This window comes from Eschrichtius robustus, chromosome 15, assembly GCF_028021215.1.
Source record: "Eschrichtius robustus isolate mEscRob2 chromosome 15, mEscRob2.pri, whole genome shotgun sequence".
Classification (NCBI taxonomy): domain Eukaryota; kingdom Metazoa; phylum Chordata; class Mammalia; order Artiodactyla; family Eschrichtiidae; genus Eschrichtius; species Eschrichtius robustus.
In genome coordinates, this window is record NC_090838.1 from 84,366,054 (window position 1) to 84,388,733 (window position 22,680).

A 22,680-nucleotide genomic window follows, 5' to 3' on the forward strand; every position below is an offset into this window, starting at 1 on the left:
TTGCAATTTTTCTGTTAAACAGTTTCAAAAAACAAAGTTTATTTAAAACTATCAATTGGCTCTATTTGTGTGTATCTGTTTCTCAGCTCTGTTCCATGAATCTGTGTGTTTATCCTTTCTCCCTTAGCCCACTCTTTTTCAGCTTTATTGGCACATAATTGACAAATACAATTGTAATGTATTTAAAATGTACAACACGTTGATTTGATATGAGTATACATTGTGAAAGGATCCTCTCCATTAAGTTAATAAACACGTCCATCACCTCAAAGATTTTCCTTTTTTGTGTATGTGTGGTGAGAACACGCAAGTTGTACTTGACAAATTTCAATTATTCATTACAGTATCATTGGGCTTCCCTGGTGGCGCAGTGATTAAGAATCCGCCTGCCAATGCGGGGGAAACTGGTTCGAGCCCTGGTCCGGGAAGATCCCATGTGCTGCAGAGCAGCTAAGCCCGTGCACCACAACTACTGAGCTTGCGCTCTAGAGCCTGTGTGGCACAACTAATGAGCCTGCATGCCACAACTACTGAAGTCCGTGTGCCTAGAGCCCATGCTCCGCAACAAGAGAAGCCACTGCAGTGAGAAGCTCGCAGGAGGAGCAGCCCCGGCTCGCAGCAACTAGAGAAAGCCCGCTCGCAGCAATGAAGACTCAACACAGCCGCAAAAAAAAGAAATACAGTATCATCAACTATAGTCCCCAAGTTACACATTAGGTCCTCAGATCTTTGCCAAACTCTTCTTATTTTCCCCACCCCTGAGCCCCTGGAAACTACTATTCTACTCTCTGTTTCTATGAGTTCAACTTTTTTTTAAGCGTCCTTACGTAAGTGATACTGTGCAGCCTGGCATTCTGAGTTTGCAGACTCTTATGTGGTGGCTTATGAGAGTACGTAAAATGGGAGCAGCATAGCATTTTTTGATCTAGCCTCAGAAATCAGGCAGGATTACTTCCACTGCATTCTATTGGTTAAAAGCAAGATACCAAAGCCAGCTCAGATTGAAGGGGACATGAATTAGACCCACATTTCAATAACAGTACAGTCATTTTATTTACTTATTTAAAAAATTTTTAATTTTTGGCTGCACCGCAGAAGCATGCAGGATCTTAGTTCCCCGACCAGGGATTGAACCTGTGACCCCTGCAGAGGAAGCGTGGAGTCTTAACCACTGGACTGCCAGGCAAGTCCCAGTATAGTCATTTTAAAAGCCACCACACTATATTTAAGAGTAGAGGATTAAAAGGCTGATTGGAGACTCTGGATAGACTTGTTGACCTTGAGAGTTTCTCATTTGGGAATTCCTGACAGCAATGCGTTAGATTGTTTCCTTTAACATAGGCAGATTCTGCAGGGAAGACCCCCGTTCTCCCGACTGAAGGGAAGAGACCAGCTGCTGGATTCTGGGTGAGTATAGGAGGCGACTGAAGTGGAGGTTGGCATGGATGTGTGCATGCCAACACCCAGTGTGCCACATGTCCCTATTTTCACCTTAGCCTCACCACCTTTCACTGTGCTTAGCGTTCCCCAACCAGAGACTCTCTGTTCATCCTCTCCAGGTTTTTTTCTTGTGAGAGGGACAGTTATTTAACTGTGTTGGCTATGAGTGGGGAAGATTGGACTCTTTTTTTTTAATTTATTATTTTATTAATTTATTTTTGGCTGTGTTGGGTCTTTGTTGCTGCGTGCAGGCTTTCTTCTAGTTGCAGTGAGTGGGGGCTACTCTTCGTTGCAGTGTGTGGGCTTCTCACTGCAGTGGCTTCTCTTGTTGTGGAGCGTGGGCTCTAGGCGAGTGGGCTTCAGTAGTTGTGGAGCACGGGCTTAGTTGCTCCACGACATGTGGGATCTTCCCGGACCAGGGCTCGAACCCATGTCCCCTGCATTGGCAGGCAGATTCTTAACCACTGGGCAACCAGGGAAGCCCTTTAATCCATTTTGAGTTTATTTTTGTGTATGGTGTTAAGGAGTGTTCTAATTTCATTCTTTTACATGTAGCTGTCCAGTTTTCCCAGCACCACTTATTGAAGAGGCTGTCTTTTCTCCACTGTATATTCTTGCCTCCTTTATCAAAGATAAGGTGACCATATGTGCGTGGGTTTATCTCTTGGCTTTCTATCTTGTTCCATTGATCTATATTTCTGTTTTTGTGCCAGTACCGTACTATCTTGATTACTGTAGCTTTGTAGTATAGTCTGAAGTCAGGGAACCTGATTCCTCCAGCTCCGTTTTTCTTCCTCAAGTTTGCTTTGCCTATTCGGGGTCCTTTGTGTTTCCATACAAATTGTGAAATTTTTTGTTCTAGTTCTGTGAAAAATGGCACTGGTAGTTTGATAGGGATTACACTGAATCTGTAGATTGCTTTGGGTAGTATAGTCATTTTCACAATATTGATTCTTCCAATCCAAGAACATGGTATATCTCTCCATCTGTTTGTATCATCTTGAATTTCTTTCATCAGTGTCTTATAGTTTTCTGCATACAGGTCTTTTGTCTCCTTAGGTAGATTTATTCCTAGGTATTTTATTCTTTTTGTTGCAATGGTAAATGGGAGTGTTTCTTTAATTTCTCTTTCAGATTTTTCATCACTAGTGTATAGGAATGCAAGAGATTTCTGTGCATTAATTTTGTATCCTGCTACTTTACCAAATTCATTGATTAGCTCTAGTAGTTTTCTGGTAGCATCTTCAGGATTCTCTATGTATAGTATCATGTCATCTGCAAACAGTGACAGTTTTACTTCTTCTTTTCCGATTTGGATTCCTTTTATTTCTTTTTCTTCTCTGACTGCTGTTGCTAAAACTTCCAAAACTATGATGAATAATAGTGGTGAGAGTGGGCAACATTGTCTTGTTCCTGATCTTAGAGGAAATATTTTCAGTTTTTCACCATTGAGAATGATGTAGGCTGTGGGTTTGTCAAATATGACCTTTATTATGTTGAGGTAAGTTCCCTCTATGCCTACTTTCAGCAGGGTTTTTATCATAAATCGGTGTTGAATTTTGTCAAAAGCTTTTTCTGCATCTATTGAGATGATCATAGGTTTTTATCCTTCAGTTTGTTAGTATGGTGTATCACATTGATTGATTTGCATATATTGAAGAATCCTTGCATTCCTGGGATAAACCCCACTTGATCATGGTGTATGATCCTTTTAATGTGCTGTTGGATTCTGTTTGCTAGTATTTTGTTGAGGATTTTTGCATCTTCGTTCATCAGTGACATTGGCCTGTAGTTTTCTTTTTTTGTGACATCTCTGTCTGGTTTTGGTATTAGTGTGATGGTGGCCTTGTAGAATGAGTTTGGAAGTGTTCCTCCCTCTGCTATATTTTCGAAGAGTTTGAGAAGGGTAGGTCTTAGCTCTTCTCTAAGTGTTTGATAGAATTCGTCTGTGAAGCCATCTGGTCCTGGGCTTTTGTTTGTTGGAAGATTTTTAATCACAGTTTCAATTTCAGTGCTTGTGATTGGTCTGTTTATATTTTCTATTTCTTCCTGGTTCAGTCTCAGAAGGTTCTGCTTTTCTAAGAATTTGTCCATTTCTTCCAGGTTGTCCATTTTATTGGCATATAGTTGCTTGTAGTAATCTCTCATGATCCTTTGTATTTCTGCAGTGTCAGTTGTTACTTATCCTTTTTCATTTCTAATTCTGTTGATTTGAGTCTTTTGCCTTTTTTTCCTGATGAGTCTGGCTAATGGCTTATCAATTTTGTTTATCTTTTCACAGAACCAGTTTTTAGTTTTGTTGATCTTTGCTATTGTGTCCTTCATTTCTTTTTCATTTATTTCTGATCTGATTTTTATGATTTCTTTCCTTCTGCTAACTTTGGGGTTTTTTTTGTTCTTCTGTCTCTAATTGTTTTAGGTGTAAGGTTAGGTTATTTATTTGAGATTTTTCTTGTTTCTTGAGGTAGGATTGTATTGCTATAAACTTCCCTCTTAGAGCTGCTTTTGCTGCATCCCATAGGTTTTGGGTCATCATATTTCACTGTCATTTGTTTCTAGGTATTTTTTGATTTCCTCTTTGATTTCCTCAGTGATCTCTTGGTTATTTAGTAGTGTATTGTTTAGCCTCCATGTGTTTGTATTTTTTACAGTTTTTTTTCTGTAATTGATATCTAGTCTCATAGCATTGTGATCTGAAAAGATATTTGATACAATTTCAATTTTCTTAAATTTACCAAGGCTTGATTTGTGACCCAAGATATGATCTGTCCTGGAGAATGTTCCATGAGCACTTGAGAAGAAAGTGTATTCTGTTGTTTTTGGATGAACTGTCCTATAAATATCAATTAAGTCCATCTTGTTTAATGTGTCATTTAAAGCTTGTGTTTCCTTATTTATTTTCGTTTTGGATGATCTGTGCATTGGTGAAAGTGGGGTGTTAAAATCCCCTACTGTGATTGTGTTACTGTCATTTCCCCTTTTATGGCTGTTAGCATTTGCCTTATGTATTGAGGTGCTCCTATGTTGGGTGCTTAAATATTTACAATTGTTATATCTTCTTTTTGGATTGATCCCTTGATCATTATGTAGTGTCCTTCTTTGTCTCTTGTAATAGTCTTTATTTTAAAGTCTATTGTTTTCTGATATGAGAATTGCTACTCCAGCTTTCTTTTGATTTCCATTTGAATGGAATATCTTTTTCCATCCCCTCACTTTCAGTCTGTATGTGTCCCTAGGTCTGAAGTGGGTCTCTTGTAGACGGCATATATATGGGTCTTGTTTTTGTATCCATTCAGCCTGTCTATGTCTGTTGTTTGGAGCATTTAATCCATTTACATTTAAGGTAATTATCGATATGTATGTTCCTATTACCATTTTCTTAATTGTTTTGGGTTTGTTATTGCAGGTCTTTTCCTTGCCTTGTGTTTCCTGCCTAGAGAAGTTCCTTTAGCATTTGTTGTAAAGCTGGTTTGGTGGTGCTGAATTCTCTTAACTTTTGCTTATCTGTAAAGATTTTAACCTCTATCAAATCTGAATGAGATCCTTGCTGGGTAGAGAAATCTTTGTTGTAGGTTTTTCCCTTTCATCACTTTAAATATGTCCTGCCAGTCCCTTCTGGCTTGCAGAGTTTCTGCTGAAAGATCAGCTGTTAACCTTATGGGGATTCCCTTGTGTGTTATTTGTTGCATTTCCCTTGCTGCTTTTAATGTTGTTTTCTTTGTACTTAATTTTTGATAGTTTGATTACTGTGTCTTGGCATGTTTCTCCTTGGATTTATCCTGTATGGGACTCTCTGCACTTCCTGGACTTGATTGACTATTTCCTTTCCCATATTAGGGAAGTTTTCAACTATAATCTCTTCAAATATTTTCTCAGTCCCTTTCTTTTTCTCTTTTTCTGGGACCCCTATAATTCGAAGGTTGGTGCGTTTAATGTTGTCCCAGAGGTCTCTGAGACTGTCCTCATTTCTTTTCATTCTTTTTTCTTTATTCTGTTCTGTGGTAGTTATTTCCCCTATTTTCTCTTTTCAGGTCACTTATCCGTTCTTCTGCCTCAGTTATTCTGCTATTGATTCCTTCTAGAGAATTTTTAATTTCATTTATTGTGTTTTTCATCATTGTTTATTTGCTCTTTAGTTCTTCTAGGTCCTTGTTCAATGTTTCTTGTATTTTCCCCATTCTTTTTCCAAGATTTTGGATCATCTTTACTATCATTACTCTGAATTCTTTTTCAGGTAGACTGCCTATTTCCTCTTCATTTGTTTAGTCTGGTGGGTTTTTACTTTGCTCCTTCATCTGCTGTGTACTTCTCTGTCTTCTCCTTTTTCTTAACTTACTGTGTTTGGGATCTCCTTTTCGCAGGCTGCAGGTTTGTAGTTCCTGTTGTTTTTGGTGTCTGCCCCCAGTGGGTAAGGTTGGTTCAGTGGGTTGTGTAGGCTTCCTGGTGGAGGGGACTGGTGCCTGTGTTCTGGTGGGAGGGGCTGGATCTTGTCTTTCTGGTGGTGTGTTTTGGGGTGTCTGTGAACCGCATCCAGTGGTGTGTTTTGGGGTGTCTGTGAACTTACGATTTTAGGCAGCCTCTCTGTTAATGGGTGGGGTTCTGTTCCTGTCTTGCTAGTTGTTTGGCATGGGGTGTCCAGCACTGGAGCTTGCTGGTCATTGAGTGGAGCTGGGTCTTAGCGTTGAGACGGAGATCTCTGGGAGAGCTCTCACCGATTGATATTACGTAGGGCTGGGAGGTCTCTCATGGTCCAGTGTCCTGAACTCGGCTCTCCTGTCTCAGAGTCTCAGGTCTGACACCCGGCCGGAGCACGAAGACCCTTCTGGGAAGTCTGAGGTCTTCTGCCAGTGTTCAGTAGGTGTTCTGTAGAGCTGTTCCACATGTAGATGTGTTTTTGATGTATTTGTGGGGAGGAAGGTGATCTCCACCTCTTACTCTTCTGCCATCTTGAAGGTCCTCCCGGCAGGCGGATTCTTAACTACTGCACCACCAGGGAAGCCCTGGACTCGTTTTTAAATGGACTCTCAACCCAACCTCCTCATCTTAACACTCTGCCATTTCTTTATTCACACTAGGGATACCTGATACCACCAATTCCTAAGACTTTTGTGGTTTTATGGTATAATTTGGCCTGGTTCTTACTTTTCCCCTATTTTTGCTTACTATCCAGTTTTTGTTTATTTTTTTGGCCTTGCCACACGGCTTTCGGGATCTTAGTTCCCCGACCAGGGATTGAACCTGGGCCTTCTGCAGTGGAAGCGTGGAGTCCTAACCACTGGACCGCTGGGGAACTCCTACTATTCAGTTTTCTTAAATGACTTATGTAATTTATCACTCTGTTGCTTTACAGCTTCCAAAACATTTAAGCTATTGTCTCCTTTCCCATGCACCACATCCTCCTGAGTTTATAACTTAGAAGAAAATCCTTTATTGATTTTTAATTAACCCTTGGGGAAGGAGCACTCTGTTTAATCTGTCTTTTTTACCTAGAAGTCCCCTCTTGTTGGTTGTTTCCATTTTTCCTCCTATGATGAAAGCAGTCTAGCAGTCTGGTCTACTTATCTTTACTCTCCTTTCTGTCTCCCAGAGATATTCCCCATCATTTACATGCTCACTCTCTGTGCCTGAGAGTGCTCGTTACTCCCACCTTCACCAATATCTGGCTTCATTATTCATTCATTCACTCATTAATGTATATATTGCTCATCCTCTATGCACGTGGCTGAGTGGTAGGTGCTTGCCACCATCATGAGTAGGATGGAGCTTGTATTCTAGAGAGAGAGTTAAGAAACACATACTTTTAAAAAAGTAGAGTTACAGTTTGTGAAAAGTTTTCTAAAGGGAGTAAACTGGATCGTAGAGGGGGACTTGGGGTACCAGTTTCGAGATGGTGGTTGGAAAAGTCCTCTCTGAAAAGGTAGCGTTTGTTTATTTATTATTTTCTTTTTAAAAGTATTTACTGTGAGAGATTTTAAACATAGGCAAAAGTGATTCCACGTCCACTAATGAACTCTCATATTTATCACAAAGTATCAACCATTATGAACGTTTTGCCAGTCTAGTTTCATGTATTCCTTCCCCCCCATCTTTTTTGGCTTCAGTTCTTTAAAACAAATCCCAGACACATTATGGTACCCTTAAATTAATCTGCATCTCAAAGTGATAGGGATTTTTTTGAACTTAATCACCATTATCACATTTAACAAAATTAATAATTCTTTCACATCATCTGATGCTCAGTACATATTCAAATTTCCCTGGTTGAGTCCAAGATGTCACTTAATAGTTGGCTTGTTCAGGTCAAGAGATCCAAAAAAAAAGTCCTCACGTTGCATTTTGGCATGTCTCTTAAGTCCTTTATCTGAGAACAGTGAATTTCTAATACTTTCAATAATTCTCTTTACTACCTGGGATTCTTCTATAAAAAAAACTTTCTCTCACCAGCTCACTGATTATTCTTTTTTAAAAAAATTATTATTGGAGTATAGCTGATTTACAATGTTGTGTTAGTTTCTGCTGCACAGCAAAGTGAATCAATCATATATATACATAGACTCACTCTTTTTTAGATTCTTTTCCCATATAGGTTATCATAGAATATTGGGTAGATTTCCCTGTGCTATACAGTAGGTCCTGATTAGTAATCTATTTAATTTAATTTAATTAATTAATTTATTTATAATTTTTTTTGGCCATGCCATGTGGCTTGTGGGATCTTAGTTCCCCGACCTGGGATTGAACCTGGGCCCTCAGCAGTGAAAGCGCCGAGTCCTAACCACTGGACTGCTAGGGAATTCCCAGTTATCTATTTTATGTATAGTAGTGTGTATATGTCATTCCCAATCTCCCAATTTGCCCCTCCCCCCTCATTGATTATTCTTGAAATGCGGAGATCACAGAGGAAGGACTGGATAAGTGCTGGATACTTTCACTTTAATTATCAAATTTCAGAGAAACAAGTTGGTGCACTAGTAACCTCCATTGTTAATCAACAAGGTCTTGTTTGTTTGTTTAGCATCATTATGAATGCACATTTTTACATATCTAATGTGTTTTAATCCATTAAGATCATTATTCTTTTTTTTTGCCACGCCATGCAACATGCAGGATCTTAGTTCCCCCACCAGGGATCAAACCCGTGCCCCCTGCAGTGGAGGTGCAGAGTCGTAACCACTGGACCGCCAGGGAAGTCCCCAAGATCATTATTCTTTATGATACTCAAATTATTCCTTTAGGCTAGTGGCACCCCTTGGAGTTGGCTTCTTTGTCCTTTTGAGGTGGTCCATAGATAATTCTTGAATAAGCATCCTGGCTTGCTAGTTCTCTTTCTGCACATACTCCTGGATTTATTTTCTCTACTCCTAAACTTCTTGGGGTATTTGCAAACCAGTCATAAACTTTGTCATCTCCAAGCCGTTTCCTGGGCCGATTTCTTTGCCTAAAATGATTTTTCCTATTTACGCCTCCCAACTGATTTCAAGACTCAGTGCCAGATGTTGGCTACAGTCTGGTGAGACCCTAATCATAGGAGCCACTTAAGCCGTGCCTGATTCTTGACTATAGGATTTGGGAGATAAATGTGCATTGCCACTAGGTTTGTGGTAATATCGTTACACAGCAAGAGATGACTAATACACAACCTTTATGAAATTAGGTCCTGTGTCTTTTTTTTTTTTTAATATTTATTTACTTACTTATTTAGGCTGCACCAGGTCTTAGTTGGGGCACGCAGGATCTTTTTTTTTTTTTCATTGCGGCATGCATGCAGGATCTAGTTCCCGGACCAGGGATCGAACCCGGGCCCTCTGCATTGGACCAGGGATCGAACCCGGGCCCTCTGCATTGGACCAGGGATCAAACCCGGGCCCTCTGCATTGGGAGCATGGACTCTTACCCACTGGACCACCAGGGAAGTCCCAGGTCCTGTGTCTTTTAGTTTGCTTGTACAGAAGAAACTTTGATATTAGATAGGGGTGCTAGTTAATAATAAAGTTTCATTAAAATGAAAGTTATACTTTGCCATGTTGGGAGACAGTTCTCCATGGGTCTTCCACTTTTCCGCTTATTGCTTGGGGGGCACTGTCTGCCCTCGTTCCTTTGTGTAGGAAACAGCCTTGGAAGATAGAGATAGTGTCTACTTCTGGAGCAAAGGGCAGGTTTGCTCACAGCCTTAGAAGATGGAGATCGTGTCTCCCTTGGAGCCAAGGGCAGACATTCTTACTACCCATTATTAAAGATTTGGGTTTCCTAAGCTCACTGTTCTTTCCTGTGATGCAACCCAGGGTGCATGTAGATGTCATCCAGCCTTCACATCACTCTGTGGGAATTTGGACTCAGGGAACTGGTACAAAAATGCTGATGCTCTGCTGTAAGTAACAAATTATTCTTCATCTTTGACCCGGCAGTTTTCTGGCTTCTACAAGCATTTATGGCGCTGTGGCAGGCAGAGAAGGTAAAAATCTCAAACCGCTCAGAGTTCTTAAAAAGCTATAGAAATGATGTACAGCACATATTCACTTGTGGAAATTGGAAAGCCCCCCCCCCTTTTTTTTCAGCGGTGGGAATATAAATACTGTACAAAGTTACCTCTGAACCTATTAACTAGTCAAGTGAGAATCCAAGCCTTGTAATTCTTCTCTCTCAGTGTATGGTGTCCCTCTTTCTCTACCAACTTCAACTACCCACACTTACCTGGTAAAGTCTCACAATGGCTAAGAATACCTTTATTGGGACTTCCCTGGTGGTGCAGTGGTTAAGAATCCGCCTGCCAATGCAGGGGACACGGGTTCGAGCCCTGGTCCAGGAAGATCCCACATGCCGCGGAGCCACTAAGCCTGTGCACCACAACTACTGAGCCTGTGTGCCACAACTACTGAAGCCCACGTGCCTAGAGCCTGTGCTCTGCAACAAGAGAAGCCACTGCAATGAGAAGCCCGCGCACCTCAACAAAGAGTAGCCCCCGCTCGCCACAACTAGAGAAAGCCCGCACGCAGCATTGAAGACCCATCGCAGCCAAAAATAAATAAATAAATAAATTTATAAAATGATAAAAATAAAAAAGGCTACCTTTATCATGGAGGGATTTTAGAAAGTATTTCCTTAGTTGTTGCTGGTTACATTACCATCCAGGGAATGACTGCTTGGTGCCATTTGTAGCTAATGCCCCCATTCAGTATCATATAATAATATATTCACTGTGCTATGAAAAAGTCCATTACAGTCGCTATTTCAAGTCTTGCTGCCTACTAATTTAGCATTTATAGCCAAGAGATCCAGAGGCTTAAAGCAGTAAAATATTGCTGGATAAAGTCAGAATTGGGAAGCAAGAACTTAATACAAAAGGTACTAAGCAAATTAACCTCAGAGTTGCCTCTGTAAAACAGAGAGTTGAATCCAGTTGAGTTTCCACATGGCACCTACTCTCAATTTAACCTCTAATTACAGTTCTCTAAAATTGTTGTGTTTTTCTAGGGCAAAGTAGGTTACTGAGATTTGAAAAGGTAGCATTTACATTGTGGACTCAAAATACCGTAAACCGTCTCTTTGAGAAGGGAAAATGTAAAACTGGAAAAGTAAATTCCCCTTTAAGATGGGACAAGCTTTGATTAAACGAATAAAACCTCTAATTTCCTAGATGTTTAGACTTCCTGTTTGTTCAATGCAGTGCTGTAAATTGCCCCGATGTTGAAACTGTTTTTACAAATACTGGTGAGACATATTTGGGCCAGCCAGGCTAGCCAGAAGTTTGAATAGAGAAGACATTGTGTTTTATATGCTGCGGGATTCATTACCCAAGATCCCAGAAGGTAAGGTTTTGCTCCAATGCATGTGAAACCTGCCTCTTATGACTGCAAATTAGGGTGACCAGTGGTCCCAGCTTGCTTGGGATGTCTGGTTTTAAAATGGAAAGTTCTGTGTTTCAGGGAACCCCAGTCCTGGGAAAACATCATAGGCGGAGGCCACGGAGAGGCATCTTGAGAGAATTTATGGGCAGACAAGGGAACGTCCAGGAGGAAGAGCTGTGCGAACCCTTTCAGTAACTCTATTCACAGACTGGACACACTTTGTGGACTGTGTTCTCGAAAACATAGAGCTGGAGGCAAATTTGATGAGTGCTGAGGCTTTAACCCACGATAGAGAGAATGAAGGCAAGGGAAGGATGAGAAGCACTGCGTTGGCCACTGCCAAAAACTCAGCTGACTGCTTGGCAGGCGTGCCCACTCAGCCACAGAGGATGTCTGGCAGGCTGTGCAAAGAAACCATGCTGTAGAACAGTCCACCAGAGGGAAAAGAAAAGGGAATTTATGTCTCTGGCTCCTTCCTGCCTTGCTCCTCTTGAACAAAATTTGCCTTGATCTAAATTTGCTCCCTACACTTCTGGGTTTCTATCAGCTTGCACACCCCATGGGGAGGCATTCCCTCCAAGCCAGTGCCCCAGGGAGTGTGACAATGGCCTGATGGCACAGCAAAGCCAGGGCAGAGGGCCTCGTTCTCTGTGGCAAGTGGCTGGTAGTGGGGCTGACAGGGCTGGTGGAACCAGCCTATGGTGTCCCTTTCTCTAGGAGGGCCCAGGTATGGTCAGGCCATGGTGGTGGCTGAGGTGGGGCAAGAGGTGGAGGGTGGCACTCAGAGACTCTGAGAGGCAACTGGGATATGTCCTGATGCTGTTTCTCCCAGAAAGACCAGGTCATGGAGAAACAGGACTTAAAGGGGGAGTGGCTGAGGGGGGACCCTGTAGGAGGAAATAGGTAAAAGATAAAGGCAGAGCATGAGGGATGTGATTGTTCATTTGACCTCACGTGTACCCTCAGGGCAGGGATGTCTGGGGATATTTTGGTCTCAAAGTCTAAGATAGACTAAGTTCTATCTTGATCCCTTTGGGCTGCTATACCATAAACTTATGAACAACAAACATTTATTCTTTACAGTTCTAGAGGCTGGAAAGTCCAAGATCATGGTGCCGGCAGATTCAGTGTTTGCTGAGGTTGTGCTTCCTGGTTCATTGACAGCTGTCTTTTTGCTGTGTCCTCATTTGGTGGAAGGGGCCAGGGAGCTCTGTGGGGTCTCTTTCATAAGGGCACTAATCCCTTTCACGGGGGCTCCACCCTTATGACCTAAGCACCTCCTAAGGCTCCCACCTCCTAGTATCATCACATAGACCATTAGGTTTCAACATAGGAATTTGGGGAGGGGACACAAATATTCAGTCCTCAGCAGGCTCCTTCCTGTTGGAGTAAAGCCTTCTGAAAAGAGGCCGTTTGAGCTAAACCCTGAAGGTTGACATTTCAAATAAAGAGATGAGAATGAGCCAAGATACCAAGATACCACGAAGTGCAAGGTGTGTTTGGAGACCCTAAGGAGATAATTTTAGTGAAGACATAAAGTTTCAGGCAACTTTATATTTCTGGATAAAGAATTTGAACTTTATTTCTCAGGGAATAGGACTCCTAGCAATCCTTTTAACATAGCGACACCACGCAATGGAAGATTAGAGCTCAAGAGAGTTATACATTTTGCACAAGTGTGATATTGTACAGTTGAATCCACAGACAGGGAGGGAGGGGTAAAGCTGGGGTTCTTAACCTGGATCTATGAATTGCTAGGGGAAGTCTCTGTGAAGCTCAGATTATTACACGCAACGTTTTTATGAGGACCTCTATACCTTTCATCAACTTTTCGAAAGGTCCGGACCCCCAAAAGGTTAAAGTGCACTGGTAAAGAGAGAAAATCAGTAGAGTCCCCACCGTCCCCCAAGCCTGGAGGCACGTACCTCCCATTTGGGGGTCAGGAGGCGAGAGCGAAGTTGGCCAGAAAACCTTCTAATTCATAGTTAGGAGGCAGTTCAGGCTCGTACTGACATGATCTGGACGCCAGGAAGATCCTATCCCAGTACAGGCTGAAGGTATAAATAAATACCCAGCAAATTCTTCCTCGCGCTTCCTTCGTGAAACTGCGGAGGCGCTAGGACCGCGGGAACGCCGCTCGCTCCCGGCGAAGCCCGGCCTCGGCGCGAGGCAGGACGGGAAAGTTAACATGGACGCGTCCATTTGAACATCTCGCTGGAGTGGTTCTCCCGCACGCTTGTTTGTCGTTAGCAGTCGTGTCCGCAGCTGCTGCCCAGTCTTCCTCCGGAATAGGGGAGGGAGAGGGAATGAGAAGCTGCAGCGGCCGAGGAGTCACCGTGACCGTCCCCGCCGCCACCCTCGGGCCCCCTCGGCCCCCGCGCCTCCGGGGAGCAGCCGGGGCTCGCCGCGCCTGACGCGTCCCGAGTCACACAGGTATGGGCCCGGGCCCGCAGCGCCTGGTGGTTCATCGCCTGTCCGCTAGCCCTCTCACCCGCCCCGAGGCCTACCCGCGCGCGGTGACCCGGAGGGCTGGGAGCCCGGGGCGGGCCCTGAGCGGGCCGCAGAGCCAAGGGGACCCCAGCTGGCGGGCTGGGCTTTACGGGCTGCACCTTCCTGCTCCACTCTGCGCCGGCTTCCTTCCTGCACTAAGCGCGGTGTCCCGTGTGGGCCTCAGCTTCTAGATCAGCCCCTTGGCCGCTCTGATACGATGTTCTGAGACCCAGGCTCTTAGACTTGTTTGTTTCACCTGACCCTAAAGAGGCCGGGGAAGCTCTGCCTTTTTGCGGAGTCTCAACTCAGGGTGTCTTCTGTGTGCATTTGGATTTACTCTTGAAGCAACTGTGTGGTTACCTCTGGCGGGGTAGTTTTTGTTCCTAGTTAGCAATGCTGATATCTTGTTTTATAGCATATCAATTTAATACAGTACTTTCATTTGTAGCTCTTTATGTTGTCCCCTAATGAGTAAAAACACATAAAAATTTGGGGTATTGCAAAAGCATTAAATGTGTCGCTTTAATTAGTACAAAGAGATATTGTACTCTGAAAATAACTATAATTAATACTTTTGTAATTTTCTCTCAAAGTTTTAATAGAATAGCATTTCAAAATGGCACAACTGAAGTCGGATGAACTCGCAGGTTTTTTTAATGTTGGTTATCCTGTTGACTAGAATATAGGAAGACCAGCTGAATTTTATTTTTTTCTTGTAAGTTTTATAAGGTACTGTTTTAGTTATATCTCAAGTTCAGGTCTTCTCAGTTCTGAATTTTAGCGGGAGGAAAATAAAAATGTTTTGATTGTGGCATATGGTTATGTCAGGAATAGCATTTAATTCATAGCAAAATAACTTTGACCCTAGAGGAGCTGCATAGGAACTACAGGGGCTTTGAGATATTGCAGGAAAAAAAACCCTACTGATGCCAAAAAGACCTCAGATGAGAAATATAAGTCAAATTTAGTTAAACTTTTAATTGTGAGTGCCGTTTCAAACCCTTTAAAGTTGTCTATGGTGCTGTGGTCAAATGTTGGTTTTGATCTGTGTTTTGAGGATCGTAGCTTAAATGTGATGCCACAAAATCCATTTTTAATGTAGGTGTTTTCTTGGAGAGAGAACTGGCATCCACCTTATGTGCCACATTATACAGTGAATTTTACTAGCTGTCAACTACTGTATGTAGAAATGTTTTGGAAGTGAAGGGGCATGGTTCCACCCACAGCTGAGCCACATCTTTATAGTGATAAGCTGTACTGTAATAGGTTGTGTTAATTAAGAGCTAGGACTCATAAATTTGCTGCAAGTGTGGCTGTCCCATGGCCAGCGTTCTTCATGCCTTGGTTTCCTGTGTTTGGACCCCAAATTGGAATTGATTGTAGTCATATGTTTAGGTGGACTGGGGTGTCAAAACTACTGGTGACATTTGACAGTTTATTAGGTCTTTTGTGGATTGGTCAGCTGAAACGAGTAGTTCAACTTGTGATGAATTAGAAGTAATATGTGTTTTTTTTGTGGGGTTTTTTTTTGTTTGTTTCATTCCAATATGCCAGTGGTCCTTGAGGTGTGCTTTTCAAATGAGTTTCCAACAGCTGAACAGAAATGACCTTAAATGTTGAGAAGCCGGGCAGTCATGGGACTATAAAGTACAACTTGTCTAAATACTTCATATGTGAAGTGTGGAAAAACTAGCATATAGTAGTAGGAAACATAGGATAGGTGTTGTGGGATGTAAGTGTTTGTCTCAACCCAGTGGTTTCCTTCAGTGGTAACCGTCTGTTGGTCAGTCTCCAACTAAAATGTGGCGATAACTGTAATCACCTGAGAGTCAGAGCTGGAATGACCTTTGATGTTATAATTACTTGTACACCTACAGTGTAATAGGATTGACACTCATCTAAGGATTAATGACTCTTCTGTAAACTTTTATGATATTTTATTCTGGTTTTAATTCTAGAAGCTGACCAGAGTGTGTTTGAATTCATACAGAAATAATGTTGATATTTGGAACCCATGTCGAACTTCTATGAAGAAAGGGCAACAATGATTGCAGCCGGGGATTTGCAGGAATTTGTTCCTTTTGGTCGAGACCACTGCAAGCACCACCCTAATGCTTTGAACCTTCAGCTTCGCCAGCTGCAGCCAGCGTCGGAGTTATGGTCTTCTGATGGTGCTGCTGGCCTGGTGGGATCCCTTCAGGAGGTTACGATCCACGAGAAACAGAAGGTTCCGTTAAGTTTCCTATTGTATTTTTGAAACATAGAATGTTGTGATCTACTTGTAATTTAAGGCTACCTGCAACTGAGAAATGAGTATAATGCTACTTCTAGGGTAGTGGTTAAGATTTGGTAATTTCAGCCGAGACTAAAATAATGACTTCATTGTATTATGGTGTCATAACCGTTTATTTAGACATATAACTCATGGTTTTATAATAAGTACTATGATTATGGTCCATTCTAAACCTCTTTCTCTTCCCTTAGTATGTGGGGACCAGATTTCATGTTGTTTGATTATTAGATGGTAGAGTTAGAAATGGTCCCTGCTGCAAAAAGACTTACATATTTCTTGAGGACAAGAAAAATGCCACATAAGTAGATAGAGTACTAGTTCTTAAATAGGAGAATGAGATGTTAGCGTGTGTCAGAAAATCAGTCTTTCCCACTTTATTCCACTTTCATTCCATTTGGGATACCAAAATCTCAGGGAGAGGAAGTCTATGTAGTTAGAAATCTGAACCTTTCTCTCTCCCATTTATTTTGATGAGTGGGACAAGGGAAGGAAGGTGAATGTATATTTAGTTGTGAAGCAGGGAAATCTACCCTGTGAATAAACTCCAGCAGTGATTCCCACGTGCACCTTCCTGCCCCCTCTCCATCATTTCCCCATGCACCTAATATACCATTTTAGTTTCCCTAGCATGTTGGTTTCATTTTTGGATCTATAGATATGGTATAATTTTTGTTTGTTTATATTTTGGGCAAATAATATAGTAGTATAATATAAAACATCCTGTAAGGTATATAATACACATATGCACACACCCCACTTTGTTAATCAGTGGCACTAAGCTTCTAAGAATTGGGCTTAGATTGAGTCTTTCTCCCCAGGCAAAGAGAGAGTAGGAGACTTGTCTCTGAATGATTATTGATTTAATTAATAAATCCTGCTCCACACTTTGGAAAAAAGTGCTTGAATATGTCCTGCATGTGTTAATTTTTAAGGAGAGCTGGCAGTTAAGGAAAGGCGTAAGTGAAATTGGAGAAGAAGTAGATTACGATGAGGAACTCTATGTGGCTGGAAATATGGTTATCTGGAGCAAAGGAAGTAAAAGCCAGGCATTGGCTGTTTATAAAGCGTTTACAGTTGACAGTCCTGTTCAACAGGTGAGTTGATTTGAATTTTAGCGTTTGATTGACTACTTAACACTTAAAAAAGTTTTTGTCCTAAAATTTAACAGAAATAATAAAAACTGTGTAATGGTCCCAGCAGCTGGGTGTCCATTTAAAAAATTTCATTTGTTTTCTGTATCATCACTTTTTTTACACCATCCTTTGTCAATTTAATGATAGCCTTTAAACACTGTTCTTGAGTAATTCAATTTGTTATTCTCAATAAAAATGTCTAAGACATTGAGGGTACAAAGAATACTGTAACACATGATGATTATAACTGATTGCAGAGTATTCAATAAATAAAAATCTGGTTCCTAGTGATAATCAGAAAGAGAAAGAAAAAAACTAACTTGTTATCATTGCAGTTGGCTATTACACCTAACTCTATTATGAAAATCGGTAATTAAAGGGAAGGAATTAAGCATTTGCCCTGCCTTTCTAGGAAGACGTGCAGCTCATCTCGAGTTAATGAAGGAACACCCTTATTTATGGACGAATGCCAGCTAATAAATATAGAAAGAAGGGTAGAGTTAAAAAATCACCACTTTGTAACCTCCAATGTAATAATGGATTCAGAAAAGGATTGTTAATGGATATTAACACTCTTGGGTGAAAGGATATTACCATGGCACTAAGATATTACCCTGTGAATTACTTGCTAAAATGGACTGGACATCAGGTGCTAGAAGAAAATTACATTAATTTTCCTCAGGTGGGATGACGGTTTTGTGGTTATATAGGAGTACATCTTTAGTTTTAGGAAATGCACGATGAAGTGTTTAGGGGTAAAGTGTCATGATGTGTGCAATTTTCAAATAGCCCCCGCCCCCTGCAATTCCACATGTACTCAAATACCCTTAAACAAGTATGGCAAAATTCAGGTGAGACAGATGTTCACTGTACTGTTTCATCTTTTCTTACTGAAAGTTTTTAGAATATCAAGTTGGGGGAGAAATGAAAACATTTATGTTGGTTGCATTAATTGTTAGGCTACTGACAGGAGGTTTTAGAAGCTTTTTACTCATGTGAAGTTCCCCATTTGTAGACACTGAAATTGTACCTCGACACTGCTTATTTTATTTTTTTTCCATGAACTATTTCCTGATGAGTGTTGTATTCTTCTAACAATTTATTAGGAAGGGTAAACTGAATTATTCCCAAATTTGAGAGCATGTGTGAAAGCATTTCCATCCAGGAGAGTTGAAGCCAGTGCTCTTCTTGATGATAATTTCCCCCTCATGTAGCATTGTGAATGTATTTAATACCACTGAAAAATGGTTAAAATGGTAAATTTTATGTTATGTATATTTTAGCACAATTAAAAAGACACATAAAAATGCCATTAAAAATTTCAATAAGTGATTGTCAAGCATACCAGTTGAAGTTTAACGGCTTTTCCTAGTTTGTATATATATTTTTAAGATGGGCCCTTAAGAAAAGGAAATGTTTTTCTAAATATTCTTTCTGGCGAGTCAAAGAATGATAAGATTAGGTAAGTCTGGAGATTATAAAATAGCTTGGCAATTTTCAACTCTTCTGATAATCTTTAGCTTTGTATAGGATATAGGGTTTAATACAGGTTGAACCACTATTGAATTCACTTTTGCTGCAAAGCTTCTATCTAGTAGGTTTCTTGATTTTGTTTTCCCTTTTCTTTTTATTTGCAAGCATAGTTTATCTTTCCTTAAGATAGTTATCATTAATCAGTCTAATTTTATCTTATTTTTCTTCGTTCCCATGGTATATGTGTTGAGCTGATGAGGAGGGACCGTTACGTAGGTGACACTATTATTTGGATACCATTAGTTAATAGCTTATTGTTTAGATGTAATTTTCTTAGGTAAGCATTTTGTTTTGATTTTAGGCATTGTGGTGTGACTTCATTATATCACAGGATAAGTCTGAAAAGGACTACAGTAAGTTTCTTCTTGAAATTTTATTTGATCTTATGATGATTCCAAATGTTTATCTCATTTTTTTTCATTCAAAATAAGTAAGCCACTAATAATGGTGGATTAGCGCAAGCATTTTTATATTTTGCATTAAAGAATTTGTGCTGTTGGGAATTGCAATTTATTTATTTTTTAAAAATTTATTTATTTATTTATTTTTGGCTGTGTTGGGTCTCCGTTGTTGCATGTGGGCTTTCTCTAGTTGGGGTGAGCAGGGGCTATTCTTCGTTGCGGTGCGTGGGCTTCTCATTGCGGTGGCTTCTCTTGTTGCGGAGCACGGGCTCTAGGCGCTTGGGCTTCAGTAGTTGTGGCGCACGGGCTCAGTAGTTATGGCTCTCGGGCTCTAGAGCGTAGGCTCAGTAGTTGTGCTGCACAGGCTTAGTTGCTCTGCGGCTTGTGCGATCTTCCCGGACCAGGGCTTGAACCCGTGTCCCCTGCATTGGCAGGCGGATTCTTAACCACTGTGCCACCAGGGAAGTCCCGGGAATTGCAATTTATGATTATTGGGATTTTTTTTTTGAAAACAATGCATATATCTTGTTGTACTCTCTCTTTTCAGGTAGTGATGAAGTAGAAAAATGCATATGTATATTGCAAAGCTCATGTGTTAACATGCATAGCATAGAAGGAAAGGATTACATAGCTTCTTTACCTTTTCAGGTAAACTTGAGTGTTTCAATGTTTTTGTGTTTTATTGGAGAATATTCTTGAATTAATTGGTTTCAGAAGTATTGCTACTTTCATGTCTTGTAATCAAAAATGTTATTTTTACTGAAATAAAATTGTAGTGGCTTACCATTTCCATCCTTTGTCTTAAAAATAAATTATTTAGTGAAGTGAATTATGAAGTCTTTTCTGAGAGGTTTCTTTTCAGTTTAAGTGACATATAAGAAATCATTTTGGTTTTATTCAAGCACTTGAGCAATATTAGTCTTTCTCCTATTTCTCATTATCTTTTTCATGCCCTAATGCTGTTGTTACACTTTAATTACATTGTCATTTTGGTACTGATATTAGCTACTGGCAGGAATTTCAGGTCGAACTTCTCTTCCTTAGATTTGATTTTGTCTTAGATTTACTTGTTAGAATTACTTAAAAAAAATTATAGTTAATGATTGTTACTTTGCAAAACCCTTGTTAAATTGGAAGAAAATCTAATGTTCTGTAATGTTTTGTAAAAACATGTTATAAAGAATTGTTTCTTTTACTTCTGTTTTTTTCCTCACCCTTTTACCCAATAGGTTGCAAATGTTTGGCCCACGAAGTATGGCTTGTTGTTCGAACGAAGTAGCTCTTCACATGAGCTTCCTCCAGGCCCACCCAGGTATGCAGGTCAGAATATGATTCCTTGGGCTTTTTTTGGTTGGTTCTAAGGTAAAATTGTTTACCCAAAAGTTTGGGATGATGATAATTTCCATGCTGTCAGCACAGATAGATGCCTTTTTCTCTCATCTCAGCATTGTACCCTTATGAGTTCTACTTCTCACTTGGCGCTTAATTATCTACAGCTTTTTTCCCCAAGTAGTAAAATTGAGCAAACACTTGGCTTAAAGGTAACAAAACTCAATTCTTAGCTCTGCCATTTTTTCCATCATGTTACTTTGGGCAAATCATTAGCTTTGGCTTTAGTTTCCTTATCTGTTACAGGAAGAATACTGTCATTTATTTCTTAGGATTTATGCAGTGATTTAACAAGCTAATGTATATAATCTCTGACATAGGGCTTCATATGTCTTAGGTGCGTAATAAATTATAGTGTGTTTACTTTGTCTCCCTAATCAGCTGTGAGCTCGTTGAAGGGCAGGAACATAAAGTACCTGTCACAGTGTGGTGCAAGTAGTAGACACTGAGTTTTAAGAAAATTGCTTATAGATTTTAATCTCTCTCTGTGTTTAGATAGAAGGTCTGTTTTTTCCTCTTTTTTCAGTCACTCCTTAAGAAAATGCAGCCATTTTATTTACTTGAAGTGTTTCTTCTTTTTTTTTTTTTTTTAAATACTCTCCTTTGTAAATAGGTCTAGAAGACTAAATTTCTTTCCTAGCTGTTGGAGACACACTGCCACTAAGAGAGGTTTTAAAAAAAAAAATGACTGCCTTATGCCCATTACTCTGTTTGTTCTGTAAGGTGTTGACTGCTGCTCACAGATACTCCCTGGGCTACACTGAGTTTGGTCTGTGTGTGTGCAAATTTACCCTGCATAAGAGGAGAGATTTCTAGGAATAAAATAGAAGATACTGTGAAAAACAGTAGGTCAGAAGTTTTTAGAGGGTTGCTTTTTGAGATGGTAGGTTTCTAGTTGCAAGTGTAATCTGCAGAAGACATTTCTTTGCAAGGAAAGTACAAAATTTGTGCACAAATGGAGTCATCTTGTGTTGGTGATTGTTTATTTGTTCTTTACTAGAGAACCTTTACCCACTATGTTCAGCATGCTGCATCCACTAGATGAAATTACACCTCTTGTTTGTAAATCTGGAAGTAAGTGTATGTTTATAAATTCTTTTATGTAGGCTCTCTTTTGAGTTTGGGGCTGGGGAGGAAATAAAGGAGCTTATGAAAATTAGATTTGTTTTATAAAAAGAATATAATTTAAGCATTTAAAAATAATTCTAATGAAAATAATTCATATTAATTAATTCATTGAATACCCTGGTATTAACTGTTTTAACAGCTATTCTTTTAGTAAAAATAGAGCCTATACATCAACCAGAAATACTGATATATTTTCTAACTTACCTGTAGATGACTCTGGACTTTGTTCCTTAGTAATTAGTAAGTAAATGAACAACACTCAGATAAACTAAAATCGTTTCCTTTTTTTGGAAAAAAGAAATGTAGAGCCTTAGACCTTTACTTTGGAAATTTTTAATATTTCATTTTCCCTGCTCATAATAACATAATTTGCTGGGACTCAGACTTTTAATAGTTCCTAGAGGTATTTCTAGATGCTTGTTTTAAAATTTTAAATGTGACCAAACATAGGCTATTATGAATAATGAGGACTTGAAGGCTAAAAAAATATATTTATATTCTTTGACCAATTTTACTTTAAGGACTTTATCCCAAGTATATATTCTGAAATACCACTGAGGTTTTTATCGTCTATATCAGGGCTTGGCAAACTACAGCCTGGGGGCTAAATCCAGTTTATTTTTCTAAGGCTTAAGAGCCAAGAGTGGCTTTTACCTTTTTAAAAGGTTGTAGAAAGCAAAAATAATTATGCTACAGAGTCAGTATGTCTGCAAAGCCTAAACTATTTACTCTTTGGCCTTTTACAGAAAAAGTTTATTGGTAATTCTATATTATACTGCTAACAACTACAAACAACCTAAAAAAACATGTCAGTGTGTGATTGAATGGTATGCAGCCATTATTGATCATGTTTTTGAATAATATTTAATGACCTCAGGAATTGCTTATTCATAATGTTAAGTAAGGTACAAAACTAACTGCAATATCATCCTAATTTTGTAAAAACATAAAAAATATGTCTGTATCGGAAAAAAAAAAACTCAGAGGAGTCCTCCCAAATATATTAGTAGAGGTTATTTTGAGTGAAA

General features: G+C 40.0%; 1 protein-coding gene across 5 annotated transcripts in view; it reads left to right on the forward strand.

The window, feature by feature from the left end:
• Window positions 1-13,463: 13,463 nt before the first annotated feature.
• The window catches only part of ANAPC1 (anaphase promoting complex subunit 1), a 99,137-nt gene continuing 89,920 nt past the window's right edge, over window positions 13,464-22,680 (forward strand). For all 5 annotated transcript variants that reach the window (XM_068564315.1, XM_068564316.1, XM_068564314.1 and 2 more), the window contains exons 1-7: window positions 13,464-13,718; window positions 15,766-16,002; window positions 17,001-17,162; window positions 19,036-19,087; window positions 19,683-19,783; window positions 20,365-20,447; window positions 21,525-21,598. In XM_068564315.1, coding sequence (XP_068420416.1) covers window positions 15,790-16,002; window positions 17,001-17,162; window positions 19,036-19,087; window positions 19,683-19,783; window positions 20,365-20,447; window positions 21,525-21,598 — 685 coding nt within the window. In that variant the 5' untranslated portion in view covers window positions 13,464-13,718; window positions 15,766-15,789. The remainder of the gene's footprint in view (window positions 13,719-15,765; window positions 16,003-17,000; window positions 17,163-19,035; window positions 19,088-19,682; window positions 19,784-20,364; window positions 20,448-21,524; window positions 21,599-22,680) is intronic.